The 17,415-nt window shown below is 38.6% G+C and overlaps 1 protein-coding gene across 1 annotated transcript in view; it reads left to right on the top strand.

Moving 5' to 3' along the window:
- Positions 1–15,933, top strand: part of RHBDL2 (rhomboid like 2) — a 53,540-nt gene extending 37,607 nt beyond the window's left edge. Inside the window, exons 5-8 of the mRNA XM_036849654.1 lie at positions 8,395–8,495; positions 10,161–10,221; positions 14,547–14,608; positions 15,365–15,933. Of these exons, the coding sequence (XP_036705549.1) occupies positions 8,395–8,495; positions 10,161–10,221; positions 14,547–14,608; positions 15,365–15,544 (404 nt within the window). The 3' untranslated portion in view covers positions 15,545–15,933. The remainder of the gene's footprint in view (positions 1–8,394; positions 8,496–10,160; positions 10,222–14,546; positions 14,609–15,364) is intronic.
- The last annotated feature ends 1,482 nt before the right edge of the window (positions 15,934–17,415 follow it).

Genomic DNA, 17,415 nt, shown 5'->3' with positions numbered 1-17,415 from the left:
ATATACATGTAATTTATAAGTGAATATATCTATACTGCAGTGGTATATATACATGTAATTTGTAAGCGAATTTACCTATACTGCAGTGGGTAGTTGTATTAGTTTCCTAGGGCTGCCACAGACTGGATGGCTTAAAACAGTAGAACTGCATTATCTCACAGTTCTGGAGGCTAGAAGTCTGAATCCAGATGTCAAGGGCCGTGCTCCCTCCGGAACCTATGTGGGAGACTCTGTCCTTGCCTCTGCCTGGCTTCTGGTGGTGGCCATCAGTCTTTGGAGTCCCTTGCCTTGCAGCTGCAGCATTTCAACCTCTGCCTCCATTGTCATATGGCGTTCTCCCTTCATGTGTCCCTGTCTCCTCCTCTTATAAGGACACAGTCATGTTGGTTTAGGGGCCCACCATACTCCAATATGACCTCGTCTTAACCAGTCACATCTGCAACAATCCTATTTCTACATAAGGTCACATTCCGAGGTGCTGGGGGGTTAGGACTTCAACATATTTGGCGGGGGGGTGGGGGACACCATCTGACCCATGGTGGTGCTCAAAATTTTACCCATCACAACAGTGCCTGCTTCCCAGAGCAGCGGGGACAGAGAGCAGGAAACCATCGTGAGACATGGTAAAGAGATAGGCTTGGCCAGGCTTAGCGATGCAGCTCCCCATCCTACTTCCCTCCTACCTTTGTGGATCCTGTTCTTCCACCTCCTCCTTCTGTTCCTGCACACACCTGTATTTCCTGGCTCCAGCATCTATACCTGTTTCTCTCACAGCTTGATTTCAACCTGTGGAATCAGCTTTGCCCCAGTTTCAGAGTAGAGAGAGAGGAGAGAACGTGAATAACCTGTTCCCATCCTCTGCCTATTTTTGCAATAACTTTTGGCAGGTATCTCTTTGCCATGCCAGTCTCTCCTTCACCTGCTGCTGGTCACCTTCCTCAAACACAGATTAGATCATATTACACCCTTCCTAAAACATTTACAGTGGCCGATAGAAAGCTGAAATGTCCAAGATTGCTCTGCGTTACCCTCCACTGTCTGGCTCCACTGCCTTTCATTCTTTTCTTCTTCTTCTTCTTCTCCTCCTTCTCCTTCTTCTTTTTTAAGGAAGAATAAACTTCTTTATTATGTTTTAAAAAAAGAAATTATGTATGAAGAGGTTAGAGGGAGACGACGTAAAACTTTTTTAAAATCACTTTTGAGGTGTGATTGACATACAAAATTTTGTACATATTTATACAACTTGATGAATTTGGACATAAATATACACCTGTGAACTCATCACCACATTCTATGCTGTAAACATATCTATCACCTCTGAAGGTTTCTTCCTGCTCAGTGTCTTTCTTGCTTTGCTTTTTTTTTTTTTTAAATGAGGGAAGCAGTAATACTTTATTTTTACCTTTTGACCGCTTTCATCCATTTCTCCCATTGCTTTGCTTTTTTCCTAGATTCCTTCATATGTAACATCATTTTAGTTTCCCTACCCTTGCTCCTGGCAAAGCGTGGTCTTGAATTAGCAGTATTGGTATCAACTGGGACCTTGTTGAAACGCAGAATTTTGAGCCCCACACCAGACCTACTAACTTGCATTTGAACAAATCCACAGGTGACTAGTAAAGATTGAGGAGCGCCGGCCTGCACTCCGCTCAGGGTCCCCCAACCTGACTGACGGTCAGAAGCACCTAGAGAGCTTGTTACAGCTAAAGTTATTCAGATCCCACCCAGATCTACTGAATCAGAATCTCTGAGACCATGGCCCTAGGATCTGTGTTCTTTTGTTTTTCTGGTTAGTGAGGTATAATTGACATATAATAACTGCTGATGTTTTGATATGTGTATATAACCATGAAACTATCACCACAGTCAAGGTAATGAACGTTACTCCCCGCCCCCCCCCCCCAGTTTCCAGTAACCTGTTGGAATCTCACCTTCCTGCCTCTCTCTGTCCCTCCCTCACCTTCCCCTGGCAACCACTGATTATCATAGGTTCAGGTGTATTTTCTAGAATTTTATATAAATGGAATCATGGAGTATTCTTTTTTTTTTTGTCACTTCTGTTATTCAGCATAATTATTCTGAGGTTTGTCCATGTTGCTGTGTGTATGAATAGTTGATTCCTTTTTGTTGCTGAGTAGTATTTCATGGTGGGAATATACAGCAATTTGTTTATCCATTCTCCTGTTGATGGACAAACAACAGGGTTGTTTGTTGTTTGTTGTTTGTTTGGGTTGTTTCCAGTTTGGGGCTATTACAGATGACGCTACTATGAACACTGGTGTACAGTCTTCGTGTGGACAAATGTTTTCAGTTCTCTTCGGTAAATACCTAGGAATAGAATGGCTGGATTCTATCATGGGGTTACTTTTAACTTTTAAGAAAGTACCAAACTTTTAAAATAGCTTTACTGAGATATAATTCATATGCCATACAGTTCACCCATTTAAACTGTATAATTCAATGTTTTTTAATTAATTTACAGGGTTATGCACCCTTTATCACAATCTAAATTTAGAATATTTTTGTGCCCCAAAGAAACCCTGTGCCCATTAGCAGTCACTCCCCACTCCTCACCCCAAATCCCTTCCCCAGCCTTAGACAACCACTAATCTACTTTCTGTCTCTTTAGATTTACCCATTCTGCACATTTCATATAAATGGAATCATAAAATATGATCTTTTTTGACTTTTTTTTCCACTTAGCATAATGTTTTCATCCTTCATCCATGTTGGAGCGTGTATAAGTACTTCATTCCTTTTTATTGCTGGACCACATTCCATTGTATGGATATACCACATTTTCTTCATCCATTCACCATTTGGTGGACATTTGGGTTGTTTACACTTTTTGGCTCTTATTAATAATACTGCTATAAACATTTGTGTACAAGTTTTTGTGTGGATCTCTTGTGTATATACCTATGAGTGGAATTATTAGGTCGCATGGTAACAAAGTGGTACCATTTTACATCCCCACCATAAGTTCCAGTTCCTCCATATACTCATCAACACTTGGTATGGTCAGTCTTTTAATTTTAGCCAGTCTGTTGGGTATATAAAGGTATCTCATTGGGTTTAAATTTGCATTTCCTAATGAGAATGATGGTGAATATCTTTTAATGTGCTCAGTTGCTATCCATATATCTTCTTCAGTAAAGTATCTGTTTAAATCTTTTGCCCATTTAAAAATTGAATTACGGGGACTTCCTGGTGGTGCAGTGGTTAAGACTCTGTGCTCCCAATGCAGGGGGCCTGGGTTCGATCCCTGGTCAGAGAACTAGGTCCCACATGCATGCCACAACTAAGTGTTTGCCTGCCACAACTAAGGAAGCCCACATGCTGCAACTAAGGAGCCCGCCTGCCTCAACTAAGACCCAGCGCAACCAAATTAAAAAAAAATTGAATTGCATTCCTTTACATTCCTTATTATATATTATTATTACAATATCTTTTTTTTTTTTTTTGGCTGCGTTGGGTCTTCATTGCTGCATGTGGGCTTTCTCTAGTTGCGGCGAGTGGGGGGCTACTCTTCGTTGCAGTACGTGGGCTTCTCATTGTGGTAGCTTCTCTTCTTGCAGAGCATGGGCTCTAGGCACTTGCTCTTCAGTAGTTGCAGCATGCGGGCTCAGTAGTTGTGGCATGCAGGCCCTAGAGTACGTGGGCTTCAGTAGTTGTGGCACGTAGGCTCGTGGGCTCTAGAGCACAGGCTCAGTAGTTGTGGCACACGGGCTTAGTTGCTTTGCGGCATGTGGGATCTTCCCGGACCAGGGATTGAACCCTTGTCCCCTGCATTGTCAGGTGGATTCTTAGCCACTGTGCCACCAGGGAAGTCCCTATTACAAGTTCTTTATCACATATGTGACTTACAAATATTGCCTTCTAGTCTGTTGCTTGCCTTTTCATTCTCTTAACAGTATCTTCTGAAGAGTCAAATTTTTGAATTTTGATTAAGTATAATTTATCAGTTTTTAAATTTTAGGAATTATGCTTTTAGTGTCATATTTAAGAAATTTTGCCTAGCCCAAGGTCACAAAGATTTTCTCTGTGTTTTGTTCTAGAAGTTTTATAATCTTAGGCTTTACATCTAGGTATACGATCCATTTTTATACATGGTGCAAGATATGGATTGAAGTGTCACTTTTTTGAATGTAAATGTCTAACTGTTCCAGCATCATTGGTTGAGAAGACAATCCTTTCTTTACTGAATTGCCTTTGCATCTTGTCAAAATCAGTTGTCCATATATATGTGAGTTTATTTCTGGACTTTCTGTTGTGTTTCCCTCATATATTTGTATATCTTTACACCAATACCATACTGTCTTGATTACTGTAGTTTTCTATTAAGTCTTGAAATTGGGATGTGCCAGTGCTCCAACTCTGCTCTTTTTCAAAGTTGGTTTGGTTATTCTAGGTCCTTTGCATTTCCATGTGAACTTTAGAATCAGTTTGTCAATTTCTACAAAAAAGTCTACTGGGATTTTGATTTGGATTGCAATGAATCTTTAGATCAACTTGGGGAGAATTGACATTTTAACAACGTCGGAGTCTTCCAACCCATGAACAAGGTATGGACTTCTATTTATTTAGGTCTTTCAAAATTCCTTTCAACATCTTTTTTAGTTTTCAGTGTTTAGGTCTTGTACATTTTTTGGGTCAGATTTATTTCTATATTTCATATTTTTGATGTACTGTAAATGGTACTATTTTTAAAATTTCTACTTCTAATTTTTCATTGCTATTACATAGAAATACAGTTGATTTTTTGTATATTGATCTTGTATCCTCCAACCTTGATAAATTCACTTATTATTCCTAGTAGTTAGTCTAATAGTTTAACTGTTAAACAATGAACTTCTAAAGAGATTTAAATAATAACAAAATCTTGTATATTTGCCCACGTCCTTACCATTTCTAATGCTCTTCATTCCTTTGTGTAGCTCCATATTTCCATCTGATATCTTTTTTTGTCTTCCTGAGGATTTCCTTTAACATTTCTTTTAGCATGAGTCTGTTCGTCATCAATTCTTCCAGCCTCTGTATGTCTGAAAAAAAAATCTTTACTTTGCCTTCATTTTTGTAATATATTTTATTAGGTTTGGAATTCTATCTTGACAGTATTTTTCTTTCAGTACTTTAAAATGTTGCTCTAGTGTTGTTTTCTCATTTGCATTGTTTCCAATGAGAAATCTGTTGTCATCCTTATCTTTGTTTCTCAGTATGAAGCATGTCTTTTTGTTCTGGATGCTTTTAAGACTTTTAACTGTTTTGAGAATGTGATTTTGTTATGCCTTGGTGTGCTTTTCTTCACGTCTCTTGTGTTTGGGATTTGTTGAGGTTCTTGGATCTGTGGGTTTATAGTTTTCATAAAACTTTGGAAAAACTTTGGCCATAATTTCTTCAAGTATTTTTTTCTGTATCTGCTTTCATTCCTCTTTTCTGGGGACTCCAATTATGTATTTATTATTATACATATCAGAAGACTGCTTGAAATTGACCTATAGCTCATTAATGCTGTATGCATTTTAAAAAATATTCTTCTCTGTGTGTTTTATTTTGGATAGTTTTATTGCCATGTCTTCATGTTCACTAATCTTTTCTTCTGAAATGTCTAATCAGCCAATCAACTGAACAAGTTTATGTTTTCATTTTAGACATTATAGTTTTCATCTTTAGAAGTTTGATTTGAGCCTGTTTCATTTCTTATATAGTGCTATTTAACTTTTGAACATATAGAATATAGTTGTAATAATTATTTATTGCCCTTACTTGCTAAATCTTACACCTGTGTCAGTTTTGGTAGTTTTAATTTTTTTTTTTAAATTGAAGTATAGTTGATTTACAATATTGTGTTAGTTTCAGGTGTACAGCAAAGTGATTCAGATATATACATATATTTTTATTTTTTCCAGATTCTTTTCCCTTATAGGTTACTACTAGATATTGAGTATATTTCCCTGTGCTATATAGTAGGTCCTTGTTGGTTATCTATTTTATATATAATAGTGTGTATATGTTAATCTCAAACTCCTAATTTATCCCTCCCCCCTTCCCTTTTGATAACCATAAATTTGTTTTCTATGCCTGTGTGTCTATTTCTCTATTGAAAATAAGTTCATTTGTATCATTTTTTAAAGATTCCATATAAAGCAGAAACTAACACACCATTGTAAAGCAATTATACTCCAATAAAGATGTTAAAAAAAAAGATTCCACATATAAGTGATATCATATTATATTTGTCTTTCTCTGTCTGGCTTACTTCACTTAGTATGATAATTTCTATGTCCATCCATGTTGCTGCAAATGGCACTGTTTTCATTCTTTTTTTATGGCTGAGTACTATTCCACTGTGTATGTATACCACTTCTTTTTTTTTTTTTTTTTTTTTTACCTCATCTTCTTTATCCATTCATCTGTTGATGGACATTTAGGTTGCTTCCATGTCTTGGCTATTGTAACTAGTGCTGCAGTGAACATTGCAGTGCAGGTATGTTTTCAAGTTGTAGTTTTCTCCAGATATTTGCCTAGGAATGGGATTGCTGTATCATATATGGTAACTCTTTTTTTAGTTTTGGTAGGTTTCTTTGTCTGTTTGTTTTTGTTTTTTGTTTTCTGGCTGTGCCACATGGCTTGTGGGATCTTAGTTCCCCAACCAGGGATTGAACCCAGGCCCTCAGCAGTGAGAGCCTGGAGTTCTAACCACTGGACCGCTAGGGAATTCCCAGTTTTGTTAGGTTTTAATTGAATTTTTTTCTCTTCATTATGTGTCATATTTTCCTGCTTCTTTGCATGTCTGACAATTTTTGTCTGGATGCTAGACATTTTATCTTTGGATGGTGGATATTATTATATTCCTATAAACATTCCTTAGATTTGTTCTGTAACTCAGTTAAGTTACTTGGAAGCAGTCTGAACTCTAGCTGCCTGGATCTATATGGACCTAGACTCTAGACTCTGTCTCATCAACTTAAAGTTTACTGTGATCTGCCTATGTTCCCCCTTCATGTACTGCAGCCTACAGTCTCTCTCAAGGCAGTAAGCTGGGCAATTAGTCAACTCATCTTATTTATTTCTTGTTTCTCAGGATTCACTGTCCTTTGTTATCTGATGTCCAGTATCTTGAAGACCATTGTTTCGTGTATTTTGTCCACTGCTTTCAGCTGTTTCAAGCAGGAGGAAAAATTTTATCCTTGTTACTTCTCTGTGGCCAGAAGTGGACATCTGTATTTTAAAAATAAATTTCTCATGATTAAGACACAACCACCCTAGCCCTAGTTTGTAGGTTAACATTTGAAAACCACTGCTTTAATCCTAATGGACTACTTCTCACTGATCTTCAGTCATCCATATAACTTTGTTTCTATGTCTTTGCTATTCCAGATCCCCAAGTCCTGACCTTCTTCCCCCTTGTTTTCCCTGTCCAATCTTAAAGGGTCTTCAGAGTTTAACCAAAATGCTGTCTCCCTCCTCTCAGAGTAGCAGGGCTTCCACCTCTCTGCTGAGAAAGTCATTCTTCCCTAAATGCTTCCATGGCAAATTTATTACATTAAAAAAAATCATAGTAGTTGTTATATTCTGCATTTTATGATAACCGTTTGCTCATCCATTTGTAAGATTCCTAAGGTCAGACACTTTGTCTTTTTTGCATAAAGTAGGTATTGTATTGTATTGTATTCTAAGGAATGAAGGAGGGCCTTGAAGGCAAGAGAATGAGTAATAGAACTAAGCAGTACAGAGAGAACACCTCAGAGTTTCATAAGGTGGTTCTAAAGTCTTGTTTTGGTTCAGGCAATATAAGATTGGGTTAGCAAATAGGTTTCATCTTGCCTGGTGAATGTGACTGAATAGTATGTTAAGAAGGATTCTGAGACCACATCTTGACTCCATGAGAAAGCTAGCCTTTAGATAATAAAATGTTGGAATGTCTCAGGTATTTTGATAGTTTTGGCTGAACATGTAGGATATTTTGAAACAATGGCTAACAAGTATAAAATACATGTCACAGAGTGTTCTAAGCATGATGCACATATAAACTCATTTACTTCTCCTGACAACCCATTGAGGTAAGTTCTATTAGTACCCCCATTTTGTAGACAGGGAAACTAAGGCACAGAGACATTAAGAAACTTGCTCAAGTCACAGTTGGTTATTCTGGCTCCAGAGCCTGTGTTTTTGTCACCGTTATACTGTCTTCATATTGAACATTTAATATTTCATAAAAATTGAGGGAGTTAGCCCACATAGCTATACTTTTCTAGTATGGAAGGGACAAAGTGAATTTGTTGTTTGTTAATATAATTGTCCAAGCTTCCCCAACTTTTACCTTAGATTAGAAAGATTTATCCTTCATGATTTTTATAGTCATATCTGATTCTTTGTGTTTTATTTCTTTAGGCTCTCTTGCCAGCTCCATCTTTGACCCACTCAAATCTCTTGTGGGTGCTTCAGGAGGAGTCTATGCTCTGATGGGAGGCTATTTCATGAATGTTCTAGTGGTAAGAACTTTGGGAGTGGAATCTATGGACCTTAAATGTTTTTTTTTTTTAAAACAATTACTGGTATTTGGTTCAGGGGATCTTCATTTATCAATATTTACTAAGAACACATCTTCCATTTGGCCACAAGAGTTTTCCTTTCATATTTTATCTTTATTTTTTCCCCCGATCTCAAAAATAATGAATATTAAATAAAATTCAAAATTGAAAAATAGGAAGTCAAAGTTGCCAATTTAGTATCTGTTAACAGTTTCATATACATCCTTTCAGACATTTTCTATGTGTATTCAAAATTCTACCAATAGTAATGCTATAAAAATGGAACTACCCTTATATTGTTCTGCATCTTAACATAAAGTATCCTATCTACTCATGGCAGTACACAGAAATCCAGCTCAGTCTTTTCAGGTGCTCCACATCACGCTCTATATAGCTGTATCCCGACATTTAATCCTTAATTGAAAAGAAATCTCGGGTGATTACAGCTTTTCACATTTCAAAATAATGCTGTAAGGGATGTTCTTTCACACCTATCTTTTTGCATTTGTGTGATTCTTTTTGCAGGTAAATTCCTAGAAGTGGATTTACTGGGTGAAGACTTTACATTTTCATTGATAAATGCCTCCAAAGTTGCATACCATTTTACACGCCCATGATATAGTATGTGAGATGCCAACCACTTTTTAAAACAGGCTAAAATCCTGACTAAATTAACCCTTTAATCACATAGGTGTGCTTTAAAGATACTCTAGGAGGAAGAAACATGAATCAATTAAAAAACTGCTCAAAAAATAGAAGTCATTTAGAAAAATGTTTTTCAAACTTTGGATTGCAACCCATTAGTGGTTGTGAACGCAGCTGAAGGGATTGTGAAAATCCCTTTACAAACAAAAATTTCAGTACACATCACGTGTAATAAGGATAAGTACTATTTGATTTATGTGTGTTATGTAAATTATTTCTTACTGTAGGTCATGGTCACAACAATTTGAAAATAATTGATTTAGAATAAACCCAGCTATTTCAGCATCTCTACTCTCTGGGAAGAGAGTTAACTTGAAAGGGAAGGGAGAGGTAACTCGGGCTGAAGTGGGAGTGTCTTTCTCAGTCTGCTCTGTCCTCTAGTAACACACGAGGATACTGCAAGCTGGTGTGAGATTTTTCAAAGCTAAAATCCAACTGGGTTGTTTTTGGACCGACATTTAAAATTTTTTGGAATTATCTAAAAAAATAAAGGTAATACTTAAATTTTAGTTGTCTTTGCTAACTCCTACTTAGAAAGAGGGTAAAGATGTATCAAATGAATATTAACCAAAAAACTTGGAAATATTTCATCAGATTTAGTTTGACAGCATGCATTAACTATCTATCTATGACATATTAAGTGTTGATTTTTTATTACTTATATTTAGATTATTTCCTGCTAATAAAATTGTGCCTACTTTATATCAAGGAATTTAATACCATGTTTCATTTTCACTCCAAAGTGCACCAGCACTGTGCTTCCCAAATACATTTGAAAACTGGGCTGTTACACCGATGCTTTGTTTTGCAAATATTTGACACTCACACTTTATTTTAAATGATAAAGCAGATGAAGGGGGAGGACAGTTGAAGTTTCATTTGCCAATAGATAGCTTATATTATTATTTATCTCTTTGCAAGAATTTTCGAGAAATGATTCCTGCCTTTGGAATTATCAGACTACTCATCATCGTCCTTATAAGTAAGTGTGTTTTGTGAACACTTCACACCTTCAATTTTATGGGTTCAACCTTCAGAAAGCCTTCTCACATTTCCCAAACACTAACAAGTAGGATGACCATCAGCCTAGAGTCAGAAAGAATGGTTCGGCTTCACAGCCCTAAGCAGAAAGGTGTGAATGGAGTTTTCACAGACCCTGGTGGGTGGTTCTTAGAAGTGCCTCTGTTTCTTTCTGGAGTGCAGGGAGTCAAGAGAGCAGGGCTCGAGGCACTTTGTCCACTTCAACCACAATACCATCGTTTATGGATTTTAAAAAATATATATATATTTAAAAATATTTATTTATTTATTTATCTTTGGCTGCGTTGGGTCTTCATTGCTGCACGCAGGCTTTTCTCTAGGTGCAGCGAGCGGGGGCTACTCTTCGCTGCAGTGCGCGGGCTTCTCATTGTGGTGGCTTCTCTTGTTGTGGAGCACGGGCTCTAGGCGCGCGGGCTTCAGTAGTTGTGGCGCACGGGCTTAGTTGCTCTGTGGCATGTGGGATCTTCCTGGACCAGGGCTCGAACCCGTGTTCCCTGCATTGGCAGGCAGATTCTTAACTACTGCGGTGCCAGGGAAGCCCCTGGATTTTTAAAATTTTTTATTAAAAATTTTTTTTATTGGAGTATAGTTGATTTAAAATGTTGTGTTACTTTCTGCTGTCATTTATGTTTTATATACTGGATTTTTCTTGTTCACACGTTAGATTCTGCGTATGATTTTGTCAGAAAGGGAAAGCTTGAAAACCATTCATATAATCCATTTTCTTCCTCAATTTCAGATAAAAAAAAAAACTGATCTAGGATATAAGCATGGAGTGGTGGCTGAGGATTGAGGATGAGAGCAGAGGTGAAGGGAGAGAGGGGTCAGGGAACTAGGAGCATGACTGATGTGGCTTTGGAAATCTCCAAGAATGATAGTCTAGAATTACATGCTGAAAGAGCTTAGGAAGTACGTTCAATCTGGAGAAGAGGTGGAATTTTAGGCGGGTCTGAAAGTCAGGATTTTGGATGGGTGGCAGGCCATACAGAGTAGAAGCAAACAAGAGTGAAGGCAGGGCTGGTAACTTGTATTTCTGGATCTGCTCCTGCTGAAGCTGTATCTGCATGGAGGGTGCGGGGAGAAGGCTGACCCTGGGGCCAGACTGTCGGCTCAGACTTGAAGGCCAAGACAGAAGTGACACTTGATACAGGCTAAGCTTTTGGCTGTCCACATAGTAGGAAAAAATGATTCTGCAAATTGGTATCAAGAGTTCAAAAAAGAGACTAAATTAAGTTTATGAACAATTTAGCTGTAAAAACAATATTTCATCCTGAGAGAAAAGAAGTGACTTGTTTCTAGTTTATACCATACCATATATACTGTTTTTCCCCATAAGAAATCCAAAAAGTGAGGGAAACTAGTCAGCACAGAAGGGAGGACAGATGCCTGGGAGTTAGTTAGGAGAGTTGCCGTGCAGGCAGAGCCGTCTGAGTCACAACCAGAACCAAGGGACAAGTCCTTAGACAGAAAAATATTCTTACACAAGTTACCTGGGTCATCAGTCAATCTGTTTCTTTCAGGTAATTATGAATGACTTTTGTAAAATAAGCCTCAAACCCTCAATGAGGAAAAGGTTTTAATACTCTAATGCCCTTTAATGTTGGAGTAAAAGCCCTTTCCTCATGCACAGGGTTATCTCCAAATACAGTTTATGTAACATTCTGTCATTCTTTCTTTTCTTTTTTTAATTGGGGTATAGTTGCTTTAAACATTCTGTCGTTCTTGAGGTAAGTAATACAATCACTGAATGATGTGCTTTTATTATATCCTACAAACATAGGTAGGACACACTAACATCAACCTTCCCCACAGGCCATTTCTAAAAGTTCTTTGGCCTGGTTTACCTACTACTGAAAATGAGAGAAGTTAGAACAAACTCCGGATTAATGAAATACAAGTACATTTTAATTTTAAACATGTTTCCTTGGGAAAATGTATAGTTTTTTTTTTTTAAATGGTAAATATTATTCCTAATTGTGAAGGACAATTGGCCCTAGGACCTTCCTTCATTAAGCATTATTTGTTGGATCTGTTTTCTAACAAAGCAACTGAGCTTCCCCGGAAAAAGTTCAGGAAATCTCACATTTTCATCCTTCAAAAAAATCCATATAAAGGCAGCTCCCTTAAAATGAGTGTCAAATTTTATTGAAGACAATGATTTGGTTTATTGGAATGAGGGCTTCTTTTCAGGTGGGAAGACAGGTCTCAGTTTAGAGACTGCAGCAGCTTAGAAGTAAACTCCCCTGGGAAGCAGAAAGGGCCAGGCAGATGTAAGTCAGAATGGGCCAAAACAAGAGAGAAATTGAATGGAGAAATTGACAGGCTAAGGGTTACAAAGAGTTTTTGAAAGGAGGTCTCCAACGGTGGAAGACTAGACCAAAGTAACTGTCTCCAGTAAGTCAACCCTGTTTTCCAGCAGTGGTTTTCTTATACTTTCCTAGTCCTATCTCGTTATTAAACTGGATCAGGAATTGCAAATGATCGAAAAAACAATATAGCCACATTTATCCAGCATTTTGTGTGATAGTCATTTACAGCTAAATTAACATTGAATACTTCTCCTCGACCTCAATTTGTATCCAGTGACTTCAGTGTCAATACTGTATTGAAAGGGAAACTAGCCAGAACACATGGTCCTGATGCTGTTTTCCCAAAGGCAAGGACTAGGTCTTTCTCTCTCCTAGGACATTCACTAAGTAGAGCACAGGGAATTGGGGGATGGGTGTGGAATGTGACAGCTGCAGGAGATGTTTCCAAGTGCACATGTAGGGCAGAGTTCTTCTAAGCCAAGAAACCTGGAAGCTCTTTTAGCATCAGAGGTCTGACTTATTTGAGGAATGTCTAAGTTCTGGCTCTCACTGTTCCATTAGAAGATGTGGACTCATTTCCTTTTTTGGCCCATCTTCTGTACTCCTGATGGTAATCAGAGGCGATTAGTGTGGTGGGTGAGAGTGAAGCCTCCCACAGTCAGACTGCTTAAGGTTCAAATCCCACTACTGCCTCTGAGATGGGCGGCCTTGGGCAAGTACTTAACCTCTGTGTTTTGGTTTATGTATAAAACGCCACCGTCATTCCTCACTTGGGTTGCTGCAGTAGTAGTAATTAGCTTTGCTTGCTCCTGTCTTTGCTTCCTTAGAGTATGTTTCCTATACAGCAGCCAGAATCATCTTTTAAAAACATAAATCAGACATGTCACTCCTGTGCTCAAAAGCTTCAAAGCGTAAAAGTCAAAGTCCTTACAATGGTCCATAAGGGCCCTACATGATCTGCATCTGCTTCTGTTTGATCTCATCACCTACTACTTTATCCCTAACTTTAGTCCAGAATCACCTGAAGGTCTTGTTAAAACACAGACTGCTGAGCCCTACCTTTAGAGTTTCTGGTTCAGTAAGTCTGGGGTGGGCCTGAGAATTTTCATTTCTAGTAAGTTCCCGGTGATGCTGGGATCCCCAGTGGGGCAGGGAACCATCCTTTGAAAACCACCTATGCAACCAGATCAACTGCTTTGGTATTCCTCAAACACACCAGGTACGGATGGTCCTGCCTTAGGGACTTTGCACTGCCCTCTGCCTAGAGGACTCTTACTTCAAAGGTCAGCATGGCTTGCTCCCTTATCTCTATCAAATGCCATATTCTCCTTGAGATCCTCCCTGACTCTCCAGTTAAAAATCACACCCTACTCCCAGCATTCCCAATTCTCCTTCTTCTCTTTGTGTGTTCTCCATAGCACTAAGCACCATTTGACAATACTGTATTTTTTTATTTATTCATTTGCCTTCCCCAACTAGACTTTCAGTTCCATGAGGCAGTCTGATCTGTTCACGGCAGTATCTCCACCATCTAGAATAGTGCCTGGCACATGGGAGATAATCAATAAATACTTGTTGGATCAATACGTCTATAAAATGGGATAATGATAGTACCTATTTCATGGGGTACATGGGAGATAATCAATAAATACTTGTTGGATCAATACGTCTATAAAATGGGATAATGATAGTACCTATTTCATGGGGTACATGGGAGATAATCAATAAATACTTGTTGGATCAATACGTCTATAAAATGGGATAATGATAGTACCTATTTCATGGGGTTGTTGTGAGGATTAATGATGGAGGCTAGTACGTGTAGAACTCTTAGAACAGTACCTAGCACAGAGTAAGTCTCAATAAACGTTGCTACCATTGCTAGAGGGGAACCAAAAAAAAACTGGCACACTATTTTGGAGATCGTGGGGCTTCACTGGGCTGTTTTCCCTTCTAGTTGTGTCGGACATGGGATTTGCTCTCTACAGAAGGTTCTTTGTCCCTGCAAATGGGTCCCCGGTGAGTTCAATTTATTATTTTTTATATTACCTATCATATCAATAGCTAAAAAGGGTCACCAAAGAGGGGCAACAATTCTGAGATTTAGGGCAGTCAGTTTTACACTTGGAAGTTAAGAAAATTCCTGAGGAAATCAGCCTTTTGGATTGTCCTTTTCACTTCTCTCTCTCATAGCCCTGACAACTGGCTCTAGTTCTCTGCTGGTAGCTATTTCAAAAAACAGGAGTGAAGGGACTTCACAGAGAATAAAATGCAGATTGGAAAGCAGCAATAATTTGGGTCCAGATGAATTTACAATAAAAAGAAAACTGATAAAGATTTCCAGTTTTATTGAAATTGGTCTTTGAATTTGGTAGTTTCCGTTTGACTATCTGTGTGTATTTTTTAATTTAGACATTCCATTTATGTGCGATCAGATTATGCTCCTATAGAGATCCCTCATGGCACCTCAACTCTTACTCTCTTGGTTGGCCTTATATAGAACCATCCTAAACGCAATGATGACCAAGATTAAAGAGAAATGATGGCTCTGTCTTGTGTACTCAGAGTCAGTGAACTGATATTTTTTTTAGCTTTGCATGATTTGGAATATCTCCTCTCTGTGCACATGGAGTTTTTTTGTCTCTTTTGTCTCACCACCTTGCCGTTCAGACTTTTAAGACTCTTTGACTGGGATGGTATTTGTTTTTTAAACAGCTGAAATATGCAATTAACATTTTCTTCACTTATTCCCGTTTTTCCCCCTTTTTTCTCAAGGTGTCTTTTGCAGCTCACATTGCAGGTGGATTTGCTGGAATGTCCATTGGTTATACGGTGTTCAGCTGCTTTGATAAGGCACTGCTGAAAGATCCAAGGTTTTGGATAGCAATTGCAGCTTATTTAGCTTGCGTCTTATTTGCTGTGTTTTTCAACATTTTCCTATCCCCAGCGAACTGACTTGCCCCTAACACAAACCAATTAATAAAAGGAGCCATCTGGGAAAAAACTGGAGAACTCTCTATGAAGAAACAGAGAAGTCCCAGCAAATGCTAACAATTTTATAAATAGGACAAAACACCCTTGAAGTCGTCAGTTTCAAAGACTGCTTACAAAAGGAGTTAGGGTTTAAGGAAGGGGCTCTTCTGAGTGCATGAGGGGGAAGAGGAAGAAAGAAAAGGGAAGGGAAGTGAGAACTAAAGATTGGCTCTTTCCCAGGTGTGCTGCGTGAGGGTATGTATCCTCTAAAAGAGACTTGCTCTCCTATGAGGGTATACTATAGAGATTGCTTGATAGAATCCACAAATAATGTTCTATGCTGAAAATAAAAACTTTTCACATCTGTCAGACTATTGATTATCACTTTCCATCACTGTTCGAGTCGATAAGTCACTGTTTGGGGTGCTTTATATGCATTATTGCTCATCTTTTTAACAACCCAGAAAGGCAGCTATTACTCTGTATCTTAGAGAGGAGGATATGGGAACTCTTAAAAAAAATCAAGTAACTTGTCTAAGAGGGGGCAGGATTTAAAGGTTGGTAATGACTTGACAGCCCATATTCTCCTGCCCTCCTGGTCTATCAGTGCTGTGTTCCCCAAATACCAAAAGTTTATTGTATCATGGTGGGGTTTCTCTGGTGGCGCAGTGGTTAAGAATCTGCCTGCCAATGCAGGGGACATGGGTTCGAGCCCTGGTCCAGGAAGATCCCACATGCCTCAGAGCAACTAAGCCTGTGCGCCACAACTACTGAGCCTGATGCTCTAGAGCCTGCGAGCCACAACTACTGAGTCCACGCACCACAACTATTGAAGCCCGCACGCCTAGAGCCCGTGCTCCACAACAAAAGAAGCCACCGCAATGAGAAGCCCGCGCACCGCAACAAAGAGTAGCCCCCACTCGCTGCAACTAGAGAAAGCCCGTGCACAGCAACAAAGACCCAACACAGCCAAAATAAATAAATAAACAAATAAATAAATTTATTTTTAAAAAATATCATGGGAGTATGGGAAGAAACATTTCTAAGGGTGTACCAAGAATGGTAGAAATACCTTATAGAAGAATTCTCTGGATTTCTAGTTTAAGATTCAAATAGTGTGGGCAACCAAGCCCTTGCGCCACAACTACTGAGCCCGCGTGCTGCGATTACTGAAGCCCGCTTGCCTAGAGCCCGTGCTCTGCAACAAGAGAAGCCACTGCAATGAGTAGTCCCACTCGCTGCAACTAGAGAAAGCCCATGTGCAGCAACAAAGACCCAACTCAGCCAAACAAAACAAAAAAGATTTGAATAGTGTGTCTAGGATCCCAAGGAACCTGGAACTATCTTTCTCGTGCACACTATGTACCTGGACTCTTTTTGGAGTCTCATCTATGATAAGATTCTCATCCTTTACGTGGCTAGTGGCTCTTCTATGAGTGGGTATTTACAAAAGGTAAAATGTCATCTGAAAGCTGGGATGCCTGTGTCCTTTTCTTGTATGGAACCCAGATTGCTGGCCATTCTTTTTCCAGAATAGTAGTTTTAGGTCACCTGAATGCAGGAAATACAATTTTTTCTTCTTTTATCATAAGCATGTTTTATTTAAAACCCACCTAAACATGTTGCTGTATTCTGAAAGGAGGATACATGCTTAATTAGATATAGTGAGAAAAGTAGTATTTTAGCATTTTGAGAAAAGCTGATCTGGGATTTGTTTCAGAATTCTTTAAAATTTGAGTATGAGAATACAGTTATGTTCTTGGTTAAACAAAGAACTTAAAAGAAACTCTTTTACCTTTCCACCCCAAACCTGCTCTTTTCCCTTGTGATGACCATTGTCAACAGTTGGGTGT

The sequence above is a fragment of the Balaenoptera musculus genome, chromosome 1 (assembly GCF_009873245.2).
Source record: "Balaenoptera musculus isolate JJ_BM4_2016_0621 chromosome 1, mBalMus1.pri.v3, whole genome shotgun sequence".
NCBI classification, from domain to species: Eukaryota; Metazoa; Chordata; class Mammalia; order Artiodactyla; family Balaenopteridae; genus Balaenoptera; species Balaenoptera musculus.
This window is presented reverse-complemented; position numbering and strand designations above follow the sequence as displayed.